Source organism: Euleptes europaea, chromosome 16 (assembly GCF_029931775.1).
Source record: "Euleptes europaea isolate rEulEur1 chromosome 16, rEulEur1.hap1, whole genome shotgun sequence".
NCBI classification, from domain to species: Eukaryota; Metazoa; Chordata; class Lepidosauria; order Squamata; family Sphaerodactylidae; genus Euleptes; species Euleptes europaea.
This window is the reverse complement of record NC_079327.1, coordinates 41,800,175-41,820,418: the sequence shown is the minus strand read 5'-3', so window position 1 is coordinate 41,820,418 and position 20,244 is coordinate 41,800,175. Positions and strand designations below refer to the sequence as shown.

The following is a 20,244-nucleotide window of genomic DNA, read 5'->3' as shown; positions in this document are numbered from 1 at the left end:
ACTGTGCTCTTTCCCCTCACCTCTCTCATGGAGACCCATCACCCAAGCACAGAGCACTCAAGCTCTTACTTATGGCAAATGGTGTGCCAGAAAAAAACTAAAAGGGTTTGCCAACCTCACGACTTGCTAGAATGTAATGGACAGCCAAATGGCTAGTTTTCTCTTCCTCTTGAGACAGGAAGATCAGAAACACCCAGGGCCAAGGAAGACAATGAAGATGCAGGCCAAAAAGCTCTTCACCTTGGATGGGCACAAGACATGAAGGACTAAATCTTTACCTAGAACTCCCTCTTGCCCATGTGGCAAGGGACAATGGGGAGAAGTCCCAAATCTGAGGACTAAGGTCATAATGGCCTTTTATCTACTGCAAGTTCAAGAAATACTACCCTCGTTAATTGTTTAAATTTTCTTATATTTTGAATGTTTAAAGCTTAATCTCTATAAACACACCATGCCTATTCAGGCTTGATATCTAAAGGGCAGTAACGAGGACAGGTAGTGTGTAGGCTTACCTACAATACACAATAGCTCAAAATTGGGCCATTGCAATAGATCAAAATTGGGCCATTGCAATAGTATAATGACAACACAGATTCAGGGTGCTAGATGTGCAACTCTTTCTAGCAGGAGGCACTCTCAGATCTCCCCTGGATCAAGTCCATGATGTTAATGCTTCTCATTATACTACAGTGCCTCTTAAGAGAATGAATGGGTAGAAAAAGATTGAAAAGTAAATTAAGAGGAAAGAAAAAATAACTGATGTTCTATAAAGAAGAACTCTCTTAATGTTTGACAGAGCCTTCCACACACAGAGAATGGTAGTCCTGAGTGCAGCATAATTTCTGAAAGACATTATGAATTAGATCCTCTCTGGTTTGCACAAGAGGGTTTTCTGTTCTACCTCTCAGCCTAATTTCTTGAATGACATGGATGGCATTAGAAGATGGGGAAAATGGGAAAGATCTGATCCATAAGTGGAACTTTGCTTATAGTTCTTTGGATTCAATTTGTATGTGCAAATAAAAATTTATTTTAAAACCCTAAAAATATTTACAGTATTATTTACCTTCACATTTACCTCTAAATTATGTGCTTCCTAACAACATACCAGTAGGGGGCTCTTTTGTTTAAACAATATGGGTATAATTTTTTTTTCATTTGAATGGTATGCAACAATTCAGCAGCTGTACAAGGCCATTCAGAAATACTAACTTTATTTCTGCACCCACACAAAAAAAGGTTAGAAAATATGTTAAATATTTGTTTTATTGCATGCACGAAAGAATGCTCCCTGGAGCTGTGTTTAAACAGGTGGATAGAGTATAACAGAGGAGTGCTTAAAATAAATATAGAAAACAGCTAAATTATAGCAAATTATTCAAAGAATTTAGTGACAAATGCTCATTTATAGTCTGCTGTGCATTTAAAAAGAAATTCTCAGGCCAAACTCAGACTTCTTCCATAAATATTGACATCCTTCAGGCACAGAAGGATCATTTTAGCGTTTTAAGCAGACAAACACATTTAACTTAAAGCCAAAATAACAATAACAATAATAATAACTCTTTTTTTGAAAAAAAAATCAATTAAAGCAATTAATTAGTTATATTTTCTTCATTAGTTAGGCTGCATTATCTGCGAACTGACAAATTCAGAAAAAAAAATTGTATGCATAGCTACTAGACCCTAGAACTGAATTTACTTAAGAAAAAGGACCTGGGTGGAAAATTTATTCTTAAGTAGAAGCATGATTAGAAAATACATGCTGTTTCCCATATTGAACACTTATAGCATGGGCATTCCATTGTAATTTAAATAACGCTATGGGAAAAAAATCACAATTGTATACAGGGTACATTCACTACCCCAAGCCAAATTCCAATGCATCTCAGAGTAGTCTATAACGTCCCACAAAAATCAATCAATCGTGGGAGGGGGTTGAGGCAAAAGACAGTTTGTTTCACAACTTCCAAATATTGTTTCAAACACCCAAAACCTAGATACTCATTCTCACAGGAGATGGAACATTTCTTTTGTTTAGAACCCTCCCCCTGCATATTTATTACATCACACCAGTCCTTGAGAAATATTATCAGGTTATCTTTCTGTGAAAAGAAAGAGGGGCTATATCTCTCCAGCACACTTAACAATGCCTCCCTGGAGCAGTGTTTCCTGGGGAAAAAAACTCGTGGGGGCTTTACCTCCAACATCCCCAACCCATTACACAGTCTGGGGCGCACACACAGGCATTGCAAAATGGGTTGATTTTTCCTCGACTGTTTTACGACAAAGTGCTTTTTTTGTTTGCAGAAGAAACTGTAAGCAGCAAGTGGCTATACTTTGTTTACTATAGTACAGATGACAGTCCTAAAAGGAAAAGATTCATAGAGGCACATTTCTATGTATTCTGTCAAAAAAAGGTGCATTTCCCCTGGAAAATGAGTAAAGGAATTACTAATCCTCTGCTAAACACAGCGACATCACGAAGAGCACAAAAAGAGAATTACACATTGACAATTAAAGCTCTGCTAGGCTCACCCGATCTCATCAGATCTCAGAAGCTAAGCAGGGTCGGCCCTGGTCAGTATTTGAATGGGAGACCACCAAGGAATACCAGGGTCACTAAGCAGAGGCAGGCAATGGCAAACCACCTCTAAACATCACTTGCCTTGAAAACCCTACGGGGTCGCCATAAGTTGGCTGCAACGTCATGGCAAAAACAAACAAACAAAACCTATGAAACAGGAGATATATCTATATCTATCTATATCCCCCCTTTTGCTTTGTTGGAATATTGTATTTTTGCATTCAAATTACACTTTATGCTGCTCTGAGCTACAGGAAAGGCAGACTGCACATTTTTTAAAAATAAAATGAAAAAAAAAACTGGAAATTCCAACTAAAATTGTAAATAAAATGTAATACATAACTCATTTGAATTTTCAGAAAAAGGCAGCCCTTACCAACAATTCTTCTTGTTGCTGCTGGCCAACTGAACATATATAAATCTGTAGTGATTTTAGTTGCAGGATACTTGAATGAACAGGGATCCGGAAGACTTCATTAAATATTAAAGGTGTTTGGAATTCCAACGCTCTAGAACAATGAGTGGTTGGAGAACCAGACTCAAGAGATGGTAAATATATTCTCACATGTCTGTAAACAGGAAAATAAAGTCAACATTTTCAAATGGTGGCACTAGTCATTTTAAGTAGCTAAGTAAAATGAAACAAAATATAATTCCCATTATTGCATCTCAGAGTTCTCTTAGTTCAAACAAGGGCTTTATTGGTAACAAAGGTCTGCAAATATCTGAACACTACAGAGAATGTCCACAATTTTAGGAATGTTGGTGTTCACAAGCAAATGCTGACAATCCCTGATGAACTTTGAGAATGTCTGAGGGTATACAGAATTTACTTATTCAAAATATTTGTATGCCATCTGTCCGGTCAAATGCTCAAGGCTGAACAAGAACTGGCTGCAAAGATGCATGAACAGAAACAAAATAGCCATTATCATTGTTATTTATTTAATTTCTACCCTGCCTTATGATCCAGAAGGAACCCCAAGGTAGCTTATACAGAATTATAACATATAGTTAATTTGAGGATGTTTCCGTCTCTTCTGCTATAGCAACACCTGAGTTGGCATCTCATGATTCTCTTCCATTTTTCCCTAGTTCTGTCTACCCTGATGATAACTGGATGGTCAGGCTTGTGCTCCGTATGTCTTCCCCAGAACTGGTGGGCTTTTATGCCTGTCCACGAGCAGAAAGGAGAAGGCTGCACAGCCTTGCCTCAGCTGAAGTTCTGGGTGATTGCAGTTACTTGAATTCACAGCTCTCTACTTGGTAGGTTCTGTCTCAGTTCTCTTGCTCCCACTTGTGAAAACTCTTCTGCAAGTAGAATCCACCTTCAAATGCAATTTTACTTCTTTTAGCTTCCATGAACAGAAAACTCTTTGGCACAAAGAAGGGCATAAATTCCCAACTTTAAGGCATGTACAAGGTGAACACTGACAATCACCTTCCAGTAACTGTTAGCATTCAACAGTGCATCTTTGTATTTTTGGTCATTTGCAAAATTGGCCTGGACTGTCAATGTTCACACAGTAAAATTCATCGACATTCACTGTGACATGTACATAAAGGTTCTTCGTGCTATTTTCTTAAGGCCTTCGTTTTTAATGTGTTTAGTGAATGAGCTGCTACATAAACTGAAAAATATGTACACAGACATTTGGAATCTTTCTTTTTATAGGTTCTTGTAGGTTATCCGGGCTGTGTAACCGTGGTCTTGGAATTTTCTTTCCTGACGTTTCGCCAGCAACTGTGGCAGGCATCTTCAGAGTAGTAACACTGAAGGACAGTGTCTCTCAGTGTCAAGGGTGTAGGAAGAGTAATATATAGTCAGAAAGGGGTTGGGTTTGAGCTGAATCATTGTCCTGCAAAAGGACAATGATTCAGCTCAAACCCAACCCCTTTCTGACTATATATTACTCTTCCTACACCCTTGACACTGAGAGACACTGTCCTTCAGTGTTACTACTCTGAAGATGCCTGCCACAGTTGCTGGCGAAACGTCAGGAAAGAAAATTCCAAGACCACGGTTACACAGCCCGGATAACCTACAAGAACCAATGAACTCTGACCGTGAAAGCCTTCGACAATATTTCTTTTTATACTTTCACATTTCAAGAGACGGCATAGCTGGAAGAAAATCGATTATTACAACGTGGAAAAATATTTTGCTTACATTTTACAGCCGTCTTTCACAGCAAGACCCGTAAAATTCATTAGTTGTAGCACATGGACCAGCAGGCACTCACTTCCACTATCGTGCCTGGAAAAAACAGATGCCCAATGAGTTGCCTGGCCAACATGGGCTACACAGAGACCATGAAGATGAAACATGGCTAAAAGACAGGGTCATATTGTTGGAGCCAAAAGATTTATCTTGATCTTTAAACTACTGTATTATTCAAAGGTAGGCCTTGTACCTGAACCTGATAGCCAGTTTACATTAGGGATGCTGCAAATTTTGCCATTGACATATTTGACAGTGGAACTTACTATGTTCAACAACGCCAATCAAACATGAGCCGATCACTCAGGTTTTTTTGGTTCATGCCTAACAGCTGTGGACGCCTGCCAAACAAGTTTGCACTGGGTTTTTGCAAAACTGTGTATATGCAAGAGCACTGCCAATTCAAACTGATTGGCAGCTATTAGTGTCATGAGGGACTACTTAGGCAAACAACAAAAGCCAGGATTTTATTAAAAGAAATCATTTATTTCTGACATTTATATTGGGGGTTCATTAATTGGCCATTTAAACTACTGCCTGCTGAGTGGAGTGATCAGGCAGCTAAGGGGGGGTTAGAATTCATTCAGGCTGTGCAAGATCACGCATGTGCAAAAAGATGATTGCGCTCTACTAGACAAAGAAATACAGAAAAGCAACCTGAAGGAGCCATCATCACAGATCTCTGTCTTTTGGAATACACAAGAACATTCTACAAGACAGTCTGAATTATGTTTAGGCTGCAGTTCTGAAGGGGGGGAAGCTCCTTAGGAGCTGGCATGACCCTACACTGGCGTAAGTGCCCATTTAACCCAGGATAAGGGGCACTTATATCTGCCCCGAGAAGCCATGCTGCTGCGCGGGGCTCGGGCATAAACGCAGCCTCCCACTGACGTTCTTCCTGCATATTTCCCCACGTCAGCATCCTGGGAGGTGTTCCCAGGGACACAGCTGCCTTTAGGCAGCTTCCTAACCCCTTTCAGGCCGGGAATGGCCCCTTTGCCCTTACTGCACATTACACCACCTTTTTAGGTGGCGTAGCCCTGTGAAACGCTATAGAGAGGTTCCATGGGGCTCGCAAGTAATGGCAACGTTTTAGCTTCGGCAGGGGGCTGGATCCTGCTTTGGAAGCAGTGTGGCTGAGCTTGCCTCCAGCTGCCGCCTAACCACTACACTATCAGGAATGGGCTGCCCTTCTCTGCTTTCATAGTCTCTAAAGTCACAACTCTTAACATTGAGTATCTTAGGCACCCTGGCTTCCATTTGTTCAGGCTAGCTCATCAGATCTCAGAAACTAAGCTGGGTTGGCCCTGTTTTTTATTTGGATGCACTAGGGAAGTACAGGTAGCTACACAGTCAATGGCAAACCACCTCTGAACATATCTTGTCTCGAAAACCCTTCCAGGGTCACCATAAGTCGGCTGCGACTTGACGGCACTTTCCACCACCAATTAACAATGGCTAAGGAGGAACAATACTTACAAAAATCCAACTTGCATTTTGGGCTCTTCACTGACTGTATCACTGTACAATGATTCTTCAACATCCTCATTCCTATGTGATAAGGAAAATAGATAAGCAATAAATATTTAATCATAGAACACCACTTTGCTACCGTTTGTGATAAAATAAACCGAGCTATTCAGAATATGCAAAGTGTACATTTCAACTGCAGCTCAAAAAACAACTTTATCTGGATGAGAAATTTTATACTAAATTTCCAATAAAAGTTAAATTTAAATTACAAAGAAGCTGTTGAACTCAATGATATGTTGAAAGTCTCTTCAGGGTGGCAATCAAAATTCACTCGCTGAGTAAAATATATATTCCTTTACCATCATCAAACATGATGGTATTCTACACACACAAAAAAACTTAAACTGGATATGTTTTGTTTTTCCAAATTCCTGAGTACCATCATCAAATTTCTAGGCACCCAAGATATATTTTTGCAGTTCTCTTCAGGGTTTAAGATACTGTTTATAGAAATAAGTTTTTTCTAATCATTCAGTTAAGACATCCTGAGTGTTAGATTTTATATTGGGTCTTGCTGCATGTGCTCAATTTTCCCGTTTCCAACACGTCACAGCTTTACAAATTTAGAAAAATTGTTGCATGCTTCATAACAGAAATCAATTCATTCTTGAACACAGCAGGGGCCTCCGTTTCTAATATACGGTCATTTTGCACTGCCTTTTGTGTCATACAAATACAGGAAACTGTTTTAGCATTAAAATGTATTCCTAATATTCTTAAGTTATAAAACATGTATCAAATGATCATGTGCCATGACACTCTCAATAGTTTGTTACCTTTTTAAAGCAGCTGTAGATCAAAATTCCAATACTACAGAAATGTGATAGTGTTGAAGGGGTGATCAAATAGAGCATCAGCATGCATTTTAGAGGGAAATACATATTGTGAAATAGTGTACAAACAAGTAGTATGCCTGAAGCAAGAATACCATGTGCCCAAGACACATGATATATCTCACTATTGAGTGTTTGGGAATGTAGTTACAGATGCAACCATGGAAGAGTTTGCACAAATCACTTGAGCAAGAATAGGGGAGAGCAAGACCCCCTGATTTTTCCTTTGTAGTGCAACTGGCCGTCTGCACTGCATCCCACGCTGTTCCTGAGGGATTCAAGCCCTTTAAAAACTTTAATCAACTATTTTTAAACATAACTGATCTTTAAAAATTTGACTTGTATAAAGTGTCTTTTCTAAAAAATACTCTGGTTTAAATGAAATCTGAATTTAATATAAAACTGCTAAAAATCTAATATGCTTTCTTGCAACTGAATTAATGAACTTCGCAAACCTGTTGCCAAAAGCCTCCTTTAATTTATCAAAGGCTCGCACACAGTGCATGACCAAAGCTTTTAGAGTATGTCGCTAGATAGCATTAAAAGGGCTCTATTTAGCCAAAAACAAATATGTCCTAACAGCAGCAAATGCATGTATTGCAAAATGGGAAAGGGTGAACTAAATCACTGGTTTCAAGTCGTTTCTCTTGTCAATTTAATTCATTGGTCTAGTTGTATGGTTTAAATTAATTCATCCTGCTATTTTACAGCATTAAGCATTAGTCATAATTCAATAGTAGATATTAAAAAGGCATTTACCAAATATTTTTTGCCTTATAGTTCCAATTTACAACACAATTATACACCTGACCTTTTGCTTAAAGCTTCAAACACGCCACTGTCACTAGCCAGTGAATAATTGGACAGACATGCTGAGACTCGCCTGGCTCTCCTCTCCAACCTTCTAGCACTGTCTTCACGCAGAGTCACAACTGTAACATGGGAAAACAGCAAAGACAAGGTCACACTGAAGGTATTTCCAGCAACAGGTCAAAGCCAAAAGCTCTAGAAAAGCAATCAGTACAAATATGACATATTTAGGGTTGCCAAGTGCCAGGTGGTGGCAGGCAAACCCCCGCCAATCCACCTGGCTGCCCGCCGACCAGCTGAGGGTCGGTGGGCAACACGGGCACGCATGCCTGCCACTGCACCATGTCACTTCCAGTTGTAAACCGGAAGCGCCGCATCGCAAGGGCCATTTACCACTCAAACTCCCAGTAAAAGGCCCGTTGCGATGCGTTTACACCCGGAAATGCAGCATCGCAATGGGCCTTTTACCACTCAGTTTGAGTGGTCGTGTCGGTGCGCGATCGTGTCGGTGCGCCCTCACGCGCCCATGCGATCTTTCCCTACCTCTGCCCCAAAAACCTCCCGCCAGAAGAGAGGGAGGACCTGGCAAACCTAGACATATTACAAATATGAAAGAAAATATGTTTTTAAGCTGTTCCCCATAATTCAGTGGGGGGGGGAATTGATTCAGCATGATTCAGCCAACACTAACACTTTTAAGTCCCTCTGATTTCAATATACTTGCCACGTGAATACATCATTATCTCATGACTGTATGCAGTTCACTGCAAGATGAGCTGCTTAAGAAAAATAAACTTACAAATTAAAAAATAAATTTAAAATATTTTATTTGTACTTTCTTGCTTTGCCCCACTACAAGTGTAAAGGTAAAGGTCCCCTGTGCAAGCACCGGCTTATTCCTGACCCATGGGGTGACGTCACATCCCGACGTTTCCAAGGCAGACTTTGTTCACGGGGTGGTTTGCCTGTACTCAATTTAAAATATTAGATTCTTGCACAATGTAGTATTTAGTTTGCTGAAAATTAGTTCTTTATACTACGAGAATACTGCTGCTTTCTAATACACACAAACCAAACCTGTGAACAATTTTGTTTCAAGTTTTTAACTTTACTTTCATAAATAGATGAACACATTTATTACAGGGCACACTCTAGACCATTTCATTTGGAACACACACCACATGACCAATTACTCTCACAAGAATTTCACAAACATAAAATCTATCAGAAGGTATTCATGTACAGCAGTCAAGATATGAAACAGAATTCTGAAATTCTCACTCAATAAAAGATATAGACTACACATATGAAGTGGGAAAGCTGTTCAAAAGGGACATATAAGGTACTATTACTCCTGCTGACTTTGAATTAATTTTGTGTTCATGCCAAAATACTCCAAAAGGCGTTTTAAAATTTGTGAAACTGAAATTATTTCTTGCGACTACACGCTCTTGTATTGTTTTTATTAGACTAGACATATGAACTGAGAACTACAGAAACAGGCAATGTGATGTATATTCTCTGCATAGTTCCTCCAGTCTGATTTCAGTGAGCTTAGACTGGAATCCCTCTGCACAGGATTTCGCTAATAACTTCTCAAGGACTATGTCTAAAGGCTACAAATGTCCCACAGGACAAGCTCGTATATGGCAGCTATTTGCTTATTTAAAAATGTATCAGTCACAGTTCAGAGTTGAAAGCTCTCTGACGAAGAGTTCAAAAGTAAAGGCCGTGGAATAACGTGTGTGCAAAGTGCCTTCAAGTCGCAGCCGACTTATGAAGACCTCTCATGGGGTTTTCAAGGCAAGAGACTAACAGAGGTGGTTTGCCAGTGCCTTCCTCTGCCCAGCAACCCTGGTATTCCTCGGTGGTCTCCCATCCAAATACTAACCAAGGCTGACCCTGCTTAGCTTCCGAGATCTGACGAGATCAGGCTAGCCTGGGCCATCCAGGTCAGGGCCCATGGAATAATACATGGTCAAAAATCTTTACAAGTTGGGGCTAGCATTCATGACCAAGGGCAGACTGCTAGTCAGCCAGAATTTCTAAATATTGATCCTGCACCAATTAGCACAGCTGCATTTTGACAATGAGAATGGAACTCTTCCCCCCCCAAAAAAAACATTCTGCAGATGAACTTCCAACTGAGAACACTATGCTGTATTTACTAGTCCGATTTCTTACTGCCAGTGGTGTTTACAAACAGAAATTATGAATACTGTACGTTAAGCCCTATTTTCTTAAAAGCGTTAACATAACTCTTCAAAATCACAGCACTTTCGTTAAATTGTGATGGTCCGAAAAGGCAAAACAGTAAACTATCGCCATCAGCTCACTTCCTCAGAGCTACTGTACCTTCGATATTATAGAAAATGGCATTTGGGGATATAAGGTATCAAGATGCATCATGCAAATGTCGCAACTCAGGTGTGTTACAAAATGTTTCACTTGTGTTATTTTGCTTGGTGCTTGCCATGGAAACAGCAGAACATCACATTGCCCCAAACTACAGTAGGTAGTAGCTTCTGGTGTATATTTTTGATTAAAAACCAGCAGGAAAAGAGTTTGACAACTAGAGACACTATCTGAAATATCATGCCAGTGGGACACACACACACACACACACCCAACAGCATTGAAACTAAAATACGGAAACTATGCAAAAAACATCTCAAAGCGTTTTCTTTCCTCAAGGCAGAATATACATATCTGGTAAAAAAGCAAAGCAAAGAACAAAAAAGAAAAGGTCATCAAACATCACCTAGTGAAAATAAACATTACCATAAAAATGAGCAGAACTAGATACTCAAACCAAAACTGTGTTTTAAATGCTTTGAGTTATGTACACATCAAAATAAAAAATAATATAACTATACACACACACAAATGTATACTGTTGCACACTTGTAAATCCTCACCCACAGCTTATCAAGCACATTTAGGATAGCAACTGAAGCTTCAAAACACAGAACCTTCAGTAGTCAATAGCAATGAATAATGGCTTGGATCCAGCACAACATTTCCACTTGTACTAGACCATGGTAGCCTCTTGCACTAACTCCAACTTGCATTTCCACTTGTACAAGATCTCATGCGACCAATTTCTGGGCACTATAATATATAAGGAGCAAAGTACTAGGTGTTGTACAGGATCTTGTGAAAGCAGAACTGCACTAAATTTCCACTTGTGCATTGCTCGATCCAAGCCATTCAGTGCAAAGTATTTACCGATGGAGAAACTTGAAAGGGCTACATGGCTGTGCATATAAAGATACTGAACAAAAGCAATGGAGCAACATTCCTTTCTTCCTACATGCAGCAAATACAGAACAAAAAGGCACACAACACACAGGTTTTTTTTACACACAGGGTTTTACAAGCAGAAGGGGGAGGCACAATAATGAAGTCTAGGTTCACTTACAGCATACTTTTCTGTGGTGCCACATGAGAAACAAAATTTAAAAAGTAATTTAAGTACAAAGTACAAACTGTGAAATCTATTTTTTAATTAATACAAATAAGATTACTTAAGAACAACCTGAAACTTCTTAAGTCATGAAAAATATTAAAGGTGCAAGGATAGAAAATATGGACATCATGATCTGAATAGCTTGTTATTTGGATTTTAACAGTCCACATTAAAATGTGGCACTTTTCCATTCTCTGGATTTCACACTACACATGCATTTATATTAACTAAGCTATTTCTAGAGATGCAATCAATTCGAGGGGGAAAAGAGAAATTAGTTTCTGTAAGTAGTTCTTCATTTTAAAGAGATAGACGCAATTTTAAAGCCCATTACCCTCTAGACCAAAGCTTCTTGAACTGTGGGTTGCGATCCCATATTTCTCAGGTGAAAAGGGGTTGCGAATTGAAAATTTTTAAGAAGACCTGCTCTAGACTATGCCAATATTTCCAATAACCGAATTTTAAGTCTCCTTATAAGACTAGCTTCATATGTTGCACTCCCATCATGGCTGTTATTAACAAATTAAGTCATATGAATGCCACTCTGTATGCAAGGCATTTTTATTTATTTAACTTTAGTTATATCCCCCCTTTCTCCCTAATGGGCTAAAAGTGCTTTACATAGTTCTCCTGTCCTCCATTTAATCTGCACAACTCTGTGAGTAGGGTTGCCAACCTTCAGGTAGCACCTGGAGATCTCCTGCTATTACAACTGATCTCCAGCCGATAGAGATCAGTTAACCTGGAGGAAATGGCTGCTTTGACAATTGGACTCTATGGCATTGAAGTCCCTCCCCTCCCCAAACCCCTCCCTCCTCAGGCTCCACCCCAAAAGCCTCCCACTGGTGGCGAAGAGGGACCTGGAAACCCTATCTGTGAGCTAGGTTAGGCTAAAAGTGTATGAAGGCTTTTACATTTATGTGAAGTGGCTCCTAAACATTTCAGACCAACTTGAAATCTGCTAGCAAAGCCCCTCTTTTGGGAGAGGGCATACTGGTATGTGAATATTTGAAATAGATCCAAATATAATTACTATCTAGCATATCTAAAATAACTCAGTGCTGATATAGCTGATGAAATGGAACTGAGGACCAGTTATGCCTATTATATAAATAATACAGAAAATAAGTCTGTATTATGCTTCTCCACTATTAGGAGGCAGCTATTCTACACTGTCTACACCAATTTAAAAAGGGACCCTTTACATACAACTTTTCCCATATAGGGAACCACTTTTTTAAAACTATGCTCGTGAGGTCAAACTGCACAAATCCTAACCACCAAATCTGAACTCCACCAGGAGAAAAGGTGGTTTTCCATGGAAAAAGCCTATGCGTCCAGCCCTTGACCACACGCATGGGTCATAATAACATTACACTAGCCACATGGAACCTGTTAATGGAAAGGCAAGCCCCACACAACTGGGGTAGCATTTGAAGGTCCCATGATCAATGATACAGAAAGAAAACAAAGGAATTTGAAAAGTTTAAATGTTGAAATTCTTCAGGAATTCGACACCCATGGCATATTACTTAACACACAAAGCTATACTGATTCAGACCACTGGTCTGCTCAATGTGGTCTGCTCTGACTGGCAGCAGCTCTTCAGTGTCTAAGTTAGTCTTCAGGCTCTTTCATACCACCTACTACCCAAACCGTTTAACTGGAGATGCTGAAGATTGAACCTGGGTGGATATATGAAGGACTGGGGGGCGGGGGAGAATTGAGACTAGGAAAAAGGGGTTCTCTTTGGTTTAAGGTCTTATTTCAATTTATCTGACAGAAAAATTGGGAAACTTTGTGCAGCTCTAGGGAAAAAAACCCTGTGACCTATTTTCTCTTTTAGAATGAGTAACATACTTCTTAAAACAAGGTTTTTCTCACTTAAAATGTATAGCATGAGGTAGTACTCAGACGTTCTCAATTTATCCAACAGAAAACTTTGAAAAACCCTGGAAAAAATCCTCTGATTCCCCACCCCCCTTTTTGGAATGACAGAAATGAAAGGCAAAGTTTTACTCAAAGTGTGTAGTGTGAACCTTTTTATGCAATACAATATTCAGTATTATGATAATTCCTGTGTGTACTGTAGACATATACAACTTTTAAAATTTTAATGTAAATAATTTTGGCATAAGGTTAAATGATAATACATTATTAACATTTTCAATATCATGAGGTTTAAGTTAACAATTAAATAAGTTGGTAATCCTATCTGTTGTGAGTACAGTCTTTCTGTCCAAATATACTTCCTTTTGTTTACTGCAGGATTTGTTTTCTACCGTCAACTTTTATTTTTCCTTCCTCTCAGATGTCAAAAAATGAAGATACATGTGCTAGGGTGCAGCTATTTGGAACTATGAATACTAACAATTTTTCTTATAGAAAACAAAGACACCCATACTTTTAAATTCCATAAATATGCCAGTAGTCCAATTATATAGGTTAACTAAGTTAAAAAGGATGCATTTTATGTTCTTAAATCAGTAAAGGTAGTTTAGGTTTGATATGAAATAAAATATTGCATATATTTCAATTTACAAAAAAAAATCTGGTTTTTTTTTTTTACTTCTGTGGCTTTAAGATTTCCAGAAATTTTACGTCTCTAAACCTGGGACCTTCTGCACGCAAAGCAGAGACTCCACTACCACTGAGCCACAGCCCCACCTCAAAAAATGGTTCAAATACAAGAAAGCTGAGGAGGGAGTTCTAGTCACCATATCTCAAAAAGGATATTGCGAGCTGGAAAAAGTACAGAAGAGGGCAACCAAGAAGATTAGGGGATTGGAGCGCCTTTCCTACGAGGAATGGCTGAAGAGTTGAAGAGCCTGGGACTTTTCAGTTCAGAAAAGAGATGACTGAGGGGGGGGACATGATAGAGGTTTATAAAATTATGCATGAAGTAGAGAGAACAGACAGTTAACTTTTTCTCCTCTCACAAAATACTAGAACTCAAGGGTGTCCAATGAAGCTGATGGGCAGTAGATTCAGGATGGGAAACAGATGTATACTTTCTTTTTTATTTTCAGTTGGTTTCAGGTAGCCGGCTCAAGGTTGACTCACAGTGCATTCCTAAGAGGAATGCCTGCGTCGGTCATAGGGGGCAGCGTGGTGTTACACCTAAAAAGGTGGTGTATCTCAAGAAAATAAAAAAGGGGCGTTCCCGGCCCAAAAGGGCTTTGGAGGCCGCCTAAAGGCAGCTCCTCCCCCAGCCTGGCTCTGGAACGCCCCAGGAACGCCTCCCAGGACACCAGCGTGGGCTTTGACGGTGGTGGGATGCCAGCGGAATGCCCCGTCAGCGTCTTGGGGCAGCACTGCCATGGCAGCACCCGGCGACCAGCATCCAGGCCTTTCCACTGGTGTTCGGGCCACTTATGCTGCCGTAAGTTGCCCAGACGCCGGCGCAGTAGGCCCTAACACCGGCGTAGTGCCTTCCTGGCCTCCTAGGGGCTTTCGCCCTTAGAGCTCAGGAATGTGCTGCCAGCCTTCCATCCTTCCGAGGTCAGTAAAATGAGTACCCAGCTTGCTGGGGGCAAAGTGTAGACGACTGAGGAAGGCAATGGCAAGCTACCCAGTAAACATAATCTGCCTAGTAAACGTCGGGATTGGATGTCACCCCATGGGTCAGTAATGACCCGGTGCTTGCACAAGGGACTACCTTTACCTTTATACTTTTTTTGTCTGCTTTAAATCGTACTATGCATAATGTTTTAAAAGCCCTACACTTTTACTTTTTACACTGCCTCAGAGGGAGGTAACTCCACCTGCACTCCAATCATTCTGGTTGCCCTTTTCTAGCTCTGCAATATCCTTTTTGAGATGGGGTGACCAGAATGTTATTCATTGATACAAATGTGACAGCACAAGGCTGTCTACGTGGAATCCAGAAGTGTCAGTTATCTTTTACAGCGGTGGTTGCCAACCTTTTTTTACTTGCATACCCTTTGGCAGCCCATTCTCATAAACTGTACCCCTCATATTACCAAAATATTTGTAATGAATATAGTTACTGTTATATCAAATGCCTTTTCCTGCCATTACTCTTTTTTTTTTTTGGGTGTACCCCTAAATGCCCTGGTTTGTACCCCTGGTTGGGAACCAGTGTTTTACAGCAATAAAGAATTAAGGATGTGTGTAGAGAATGATTATCACTCATCATTCTGTTCAGTTCTAAGAAGAATTTAAGTACTGAAAAGAATTTAAAGAAGAACTACAAAGGATAATAAAACCATTCAGAAGCCAAGTCACAGGAAGAAAAACTGAAGGAACATAGTAAGAATACAGCAAGACAGAGAAGAGATGCAAGCTGGAATTTTTTGAATGTTTACGATAAGGTCAAAAGGAAGAGAGGAAAAATACTTTATAGAGAGAGAGAGGAAAAATACTTTATAGAGAGAAAACAATCTTAAATTACTTCAAAACAGACTAAGAACTTAGACACAAAGTACTTCGTGATGATGAGCAATTTAATCAATATAAAGAAACTAGAAGGATATAAAGGCTTACAGCCCATTCTTGAAGAGAGGAGCAAGTTAGGCAGTGGCCAGGAGCGGCACAGCCACGGTGCCTCCACAGAGTCTTCCCGGCCACCAAAAAGACATTTAAAACATTTTTAAAATACAAAAAAAGAAAATTCCCCCATTGACCGCAGCAAGGCTGCGCCATTAAAAAAGATGATGTAGCAACGCCGCAGTGTGAGGGGGCGTTCCTGGAGCTAAAGAGGTTAGGAAGCTGCCTAAAGGCAGCTCCACCCCCAGGAACGCCTCCCAGGATGCTGGCGTGGGGACTTGCACCACTGGAAAGTTGTCAGGAGGTAGCACCAGCGCCCAAGCCCTGCAGCCAATGCCATCCATGATGGTGTAAGTGCCCCTTATCCCAGGTTAACTGGGCACTTATGCCATCACGGGGTCACAGCAGCACCTAAGGACCTTCAGCCTCCCCCTTCAGGATTGCAGCCATAGTCACTGGAGGTTTACAAGAGGGATCAGCCCAGTAGTCTGCCAAAGTTCTTTAAGTATGATATCCCATGCATTATGAGGGTGTGCACTCCAGTGCTTGTCCCCTCCAGCACATGCAGCAGGAAAAACAGAAAGTGTTAATTTTTGGCTTTGTTGCAAGAGGGCATGAAAAGGACAACTCATGGTATCTCACTAGCCACTTTACTTCCTCCATACCTACATAGCTTTATGTTAGTGAACATGATTCATGGTATGTGCGCAAACTGATTAGATTTTCTTCTTTTTTCACCCCTCACAGAGAGGAAAAAAGCACATGCCTTGTTTCATTAAAATGAACTAAGGGGCTTCTCTGAGACATGCTAATGCATTTTATAAAGACTTGACAACTAAAGCTGTTTTCAGACACACAGAAAAACTACACTTCATGGCTGAAGAAGGGTAAAGTCCTTCAGAATATGCACCATTTCCACCTTCCCACCAAGTCTGAAAACTTCCTAAAGCAAAAATCTTCAGATGAATTACAATTTCTTGTGATATCCAAATTTGTCCACTATAACAAACTGGAATTCATTTTTTGCCCACAATGTGTGATTCTAAACCACAGCTTAATCCTGATTTAGGTTTGTGGGCAAGCAACAAAATCAAATTTCTTAAAGCACCAAAATTTGATGCAACTAATGCAATTTTGCTGTACTTTAAGAATCAAATTTTTGAAGGCTGATGGATGACTTACCTCCAGAGGTTGGAATGTTTGCCAGCTGCAGTCCTTCATTGTCTGGGAAACAGTCATGAGCCTTAGACGACACTGTTTCTTGTGATTTATCTTCACCCAAAACAGAAGCATGAGCTCGAAGCACATCAAAGGCCCCTGTGCCCATCATTTCCTCATATCCTTCTGATTTTTGGGCCAGTGGGGAATCCCGAGAAGCAGGGAGGAAGGGAGTGTCCAGGGGGGAGCTTGGAGGAGACAATGAGGACAGAGAGGACCGTGATGAGAGGGATGCCAGTGACAGAGGTGTATCCAAAGATCTTCTTTGTTTACTGAAACTAGAAGGTCCAATGGAGTCAACATACTGTATGTCTTTACTGGAACAATCAAATGGAATTGCATCAAATCTCATGTGCTGCCCGTAGTCAATAACACTGTCTGATTTCTCATATTGAGGAAGACCATAGATGTCTGTGAAGCTTACAGAGCTAAGAGAGCCCCTGCTGGACGCCAATGATCCACGGCTGGATGCCAGTGATCCCCTGCTGCCGCTAGAAGATATTGTCAGGGTGCTGGCAGACAAGCTGGAAGACAGAAACACACCAACACCCACACCCTATTATTTATGAAACCAGAAAACACAAGTTCAAAACGAAAATTGTTTAATCAATTATTTCAGGAAAAAGAGTCAGCAAAGATTAATTTATTTGTCTGTCGTTACCTTTGTGGCTATATCAACAGACAAAAATGGCAAAAAGCACTAGGGGAGGCAATTTGTGATTTCATGGTTCTGGTAGCTCTGTGTAGCTTTTCTGGTAGCTTTTACAAGGCTGGGGGGACGGAAGCGCAACAAAATCTCTTTCAGTTTTTACACCTTTATTGCCAATTTAACTGATTAAAATTTCTCTATTTTCTACTTTATCACTCTCAGCTTGGTTCAGCAATAGCACATATGCTATAAATTTATCAGAAGGATTTTCTTTCTATATTTTTCAAAATGCCAGTCAGGAACCTACCAACAATCCATTTGCCCAAGATAAATTTGGTGTATATTAAGCTTCAGAGACAGAATAACAAAAGAAGGAACAAAAGAGTGAATGTCTACAGTCAATGTCTCTTTTCTCAATAAGGGTTTATACTAACAATCATTACTATAGCAATTTAATTGACATACCAGAAATATTTTTAAAAGTTGCTCAGAATTGTTAGAACCTTTACTTATTTTTATCGTATATTAAAACTTGGGGTTTTTCAGGATTTGTACAGACAATGGGAAATTGAATAGTGTTTCTAGCTCAATGAAATCACTGAAACATAGCTTTGCCGATATTTGTAACCATAAGTAACCATAGTAGGTCAGGAAAAAATAGGAATCCTTTCTCTTATTTAGGTTACAAAAATTAAGTTCTGTTACAGAAATCTGTTACAAAAATAAATTACAAAAATTAAGTTCCACTTACACCTCTCAATATTACATCATGGTATGCTTCAAGCACAACACTCTTTCTAAAGAACTAACCTTTTAAACTGGGACTGTAAATAGGAACTTAAACGAGTTGCTTCTTCCAGCTGCATGAGCAGACAATTAGTCTTTTCCTGTAACAGTATCCTATAAAAGAGGAAAGTCACCTTCATATATTGCAAAAGCAGACACTAAAACGTCCTTTTTACTTGCTTTTCTTGATAGTATAATTCCCTTCGAGGCTTCTGGTAACATCTACTCAGGATCTAAACAATCACAATGACGCTGGCTTCAATGTTGAGAAAACAGGTGATGCCAGTGTAGTATGTAGTTTCAAGCCTCAGCTGTCCACCTGCAACCCACGCAAGTATCACACAACCTTGAGAGTTTTGTTTCAGGAGGGATAATAATCTGTTTAGATAAGAACACCCTCCTGCCTGCCTCCATACCCCACTTCCCTTGCTCCAAACGTATGAATCAGTGGCATGCAAAGGGCGGCAAGGCCATTTTGGAGGCTTCTACTTGCAGCTTTCCCTTCTCTCTCTGCTCAAAGTCCCTACAGTGCTGCAGGCAGTATACCTGGCACAAAACAACCAAAGCTCCTTGCACCTGGGCTGCTGCAGCCTTCTGAGTGCCTATCTTTGAAAGAGGGAAGGAAGGGCTCTCAAAAAAATTCTCCACAGGGATTTTGCTAATGCTGTTCTGTCACTACCAGGTTAACAGTAAGAAGGAAAGGTGCTAGGGTAAAGTTCACTGGAGGAAGAGGGGCATTTGGAATCTGTCCCAGTATCACTGGGATTCTGTCAAGAAGTTCTAGTCGGGTGGTGAGGTGTTTTCAAAAGTTTTTGTAATTGCTCCTTAGTAGTTGACATGGAATATAAACATACCCCTACCATATTACTCCCATACCTGAATAGTGACAGAAGGCAAAAGGGGGCTGAAAGGCTTGGTTAATAATACTCTCATCAAAATCCTTTGAGTGAAGTGATCAGAAAGTATATCTAGGGAAGCAGAGAACTTGACGAGCAATTTTAGTATTGGCACATTAGTACTCTGTTCTTCTATTCTGACATTTCGATTACTCCAGCCTCTACCACAATATCCTAATAATCAGAAGCAAACAATATTTAGTTTTTTGCTTCTATTTAACAAATGTTTCAGAAGCAGAGACTTAAATTATCAGCTTTTGGGAGTAAACTTGGGATGTTTCCGATGACCATGTGACTTCTTGATTTTCAAGGAAAATACAAAAGGTGACAAAATTCCTGTTGAGTCTGACTAGATGGCCAGTGGCATGATTAAGACAAGCAATTCTTACAGGATTACAGACATGGTTTGTAAATATCCCAACACTATAAAAAATTATCAAATTCCCAGACCTTTCTGCAGCACCGTGAGAAGAACTGGCCCGAGCCTGCTGGATCTCGTCCTCTAAACGCCTTTTTTCGTCCTCTAGACGTTCAATGTCTTCGGGGGACCGCCGCTGCTGACTGATGAGCTGCAGATCTTGCAGGAGAGCCTCCTTCTCTCTGATGAGCTGAAGACGATCCCTGTCAGCCTCTGCCATCCCTGGCCAGGATTCATTATCTAATAGGGCCAACTGTTGCTGTATATTGGAAACTCTTTATTATAATGGGAGACAAAGAAATAAACAAAGGTTAA

At 40.1% G+C, this 20,244-nt stretch overlaps 1 protein-coding gene across 2 annotated transcripts in view; it reads right to left on the bottom strand.

Moving 5' to 3' along the window:
• The window catches only part of WWC3 (WWC family member 3), a 91,021-nt gene that overhangs the window by 10,222 nt on the left and 60,555 nt on the right, over positions 1-20,244 (bottom strand). Inside the window, exons 9-16 of one of the 2 annotated variants that reach the window (XM_056861925.1) lie at positions 19,962-20,204; positions 18,640-18,729; positions 17,486-17,704; positions 17,145-17,368; positions 7,986-8,106; positions 6,288-6,359; positions 4,758-4,844; positions 2,964-3,156 (exon numbers count right to left, since the gene is read on the bottom strand). In XM_056861925.1, the coding sequence (XP_056717903.1) occupies positions 2,964-3,156; positions 4,758-4,844; positions 6,288-6,359; positions 7,986-8,106; positions 17,145-17,368; positions 17,486-17,704; positions 18,640-18,729; positions 19,962-20,204 (1,249 nt within the window). Of the gene's footprint in view, positions 1-2,963; positions 3,157-4,757; positions 4,845-6,287; positions 6,360-7,985; positions 8,107-17,144; positions 17,705-18,639; positions 18,730-19,961; positions 20,205-20,244 lie in introns of both variants that reach the window. The other variant, XM_056861924.1, reaches the window with a different exon arrangement.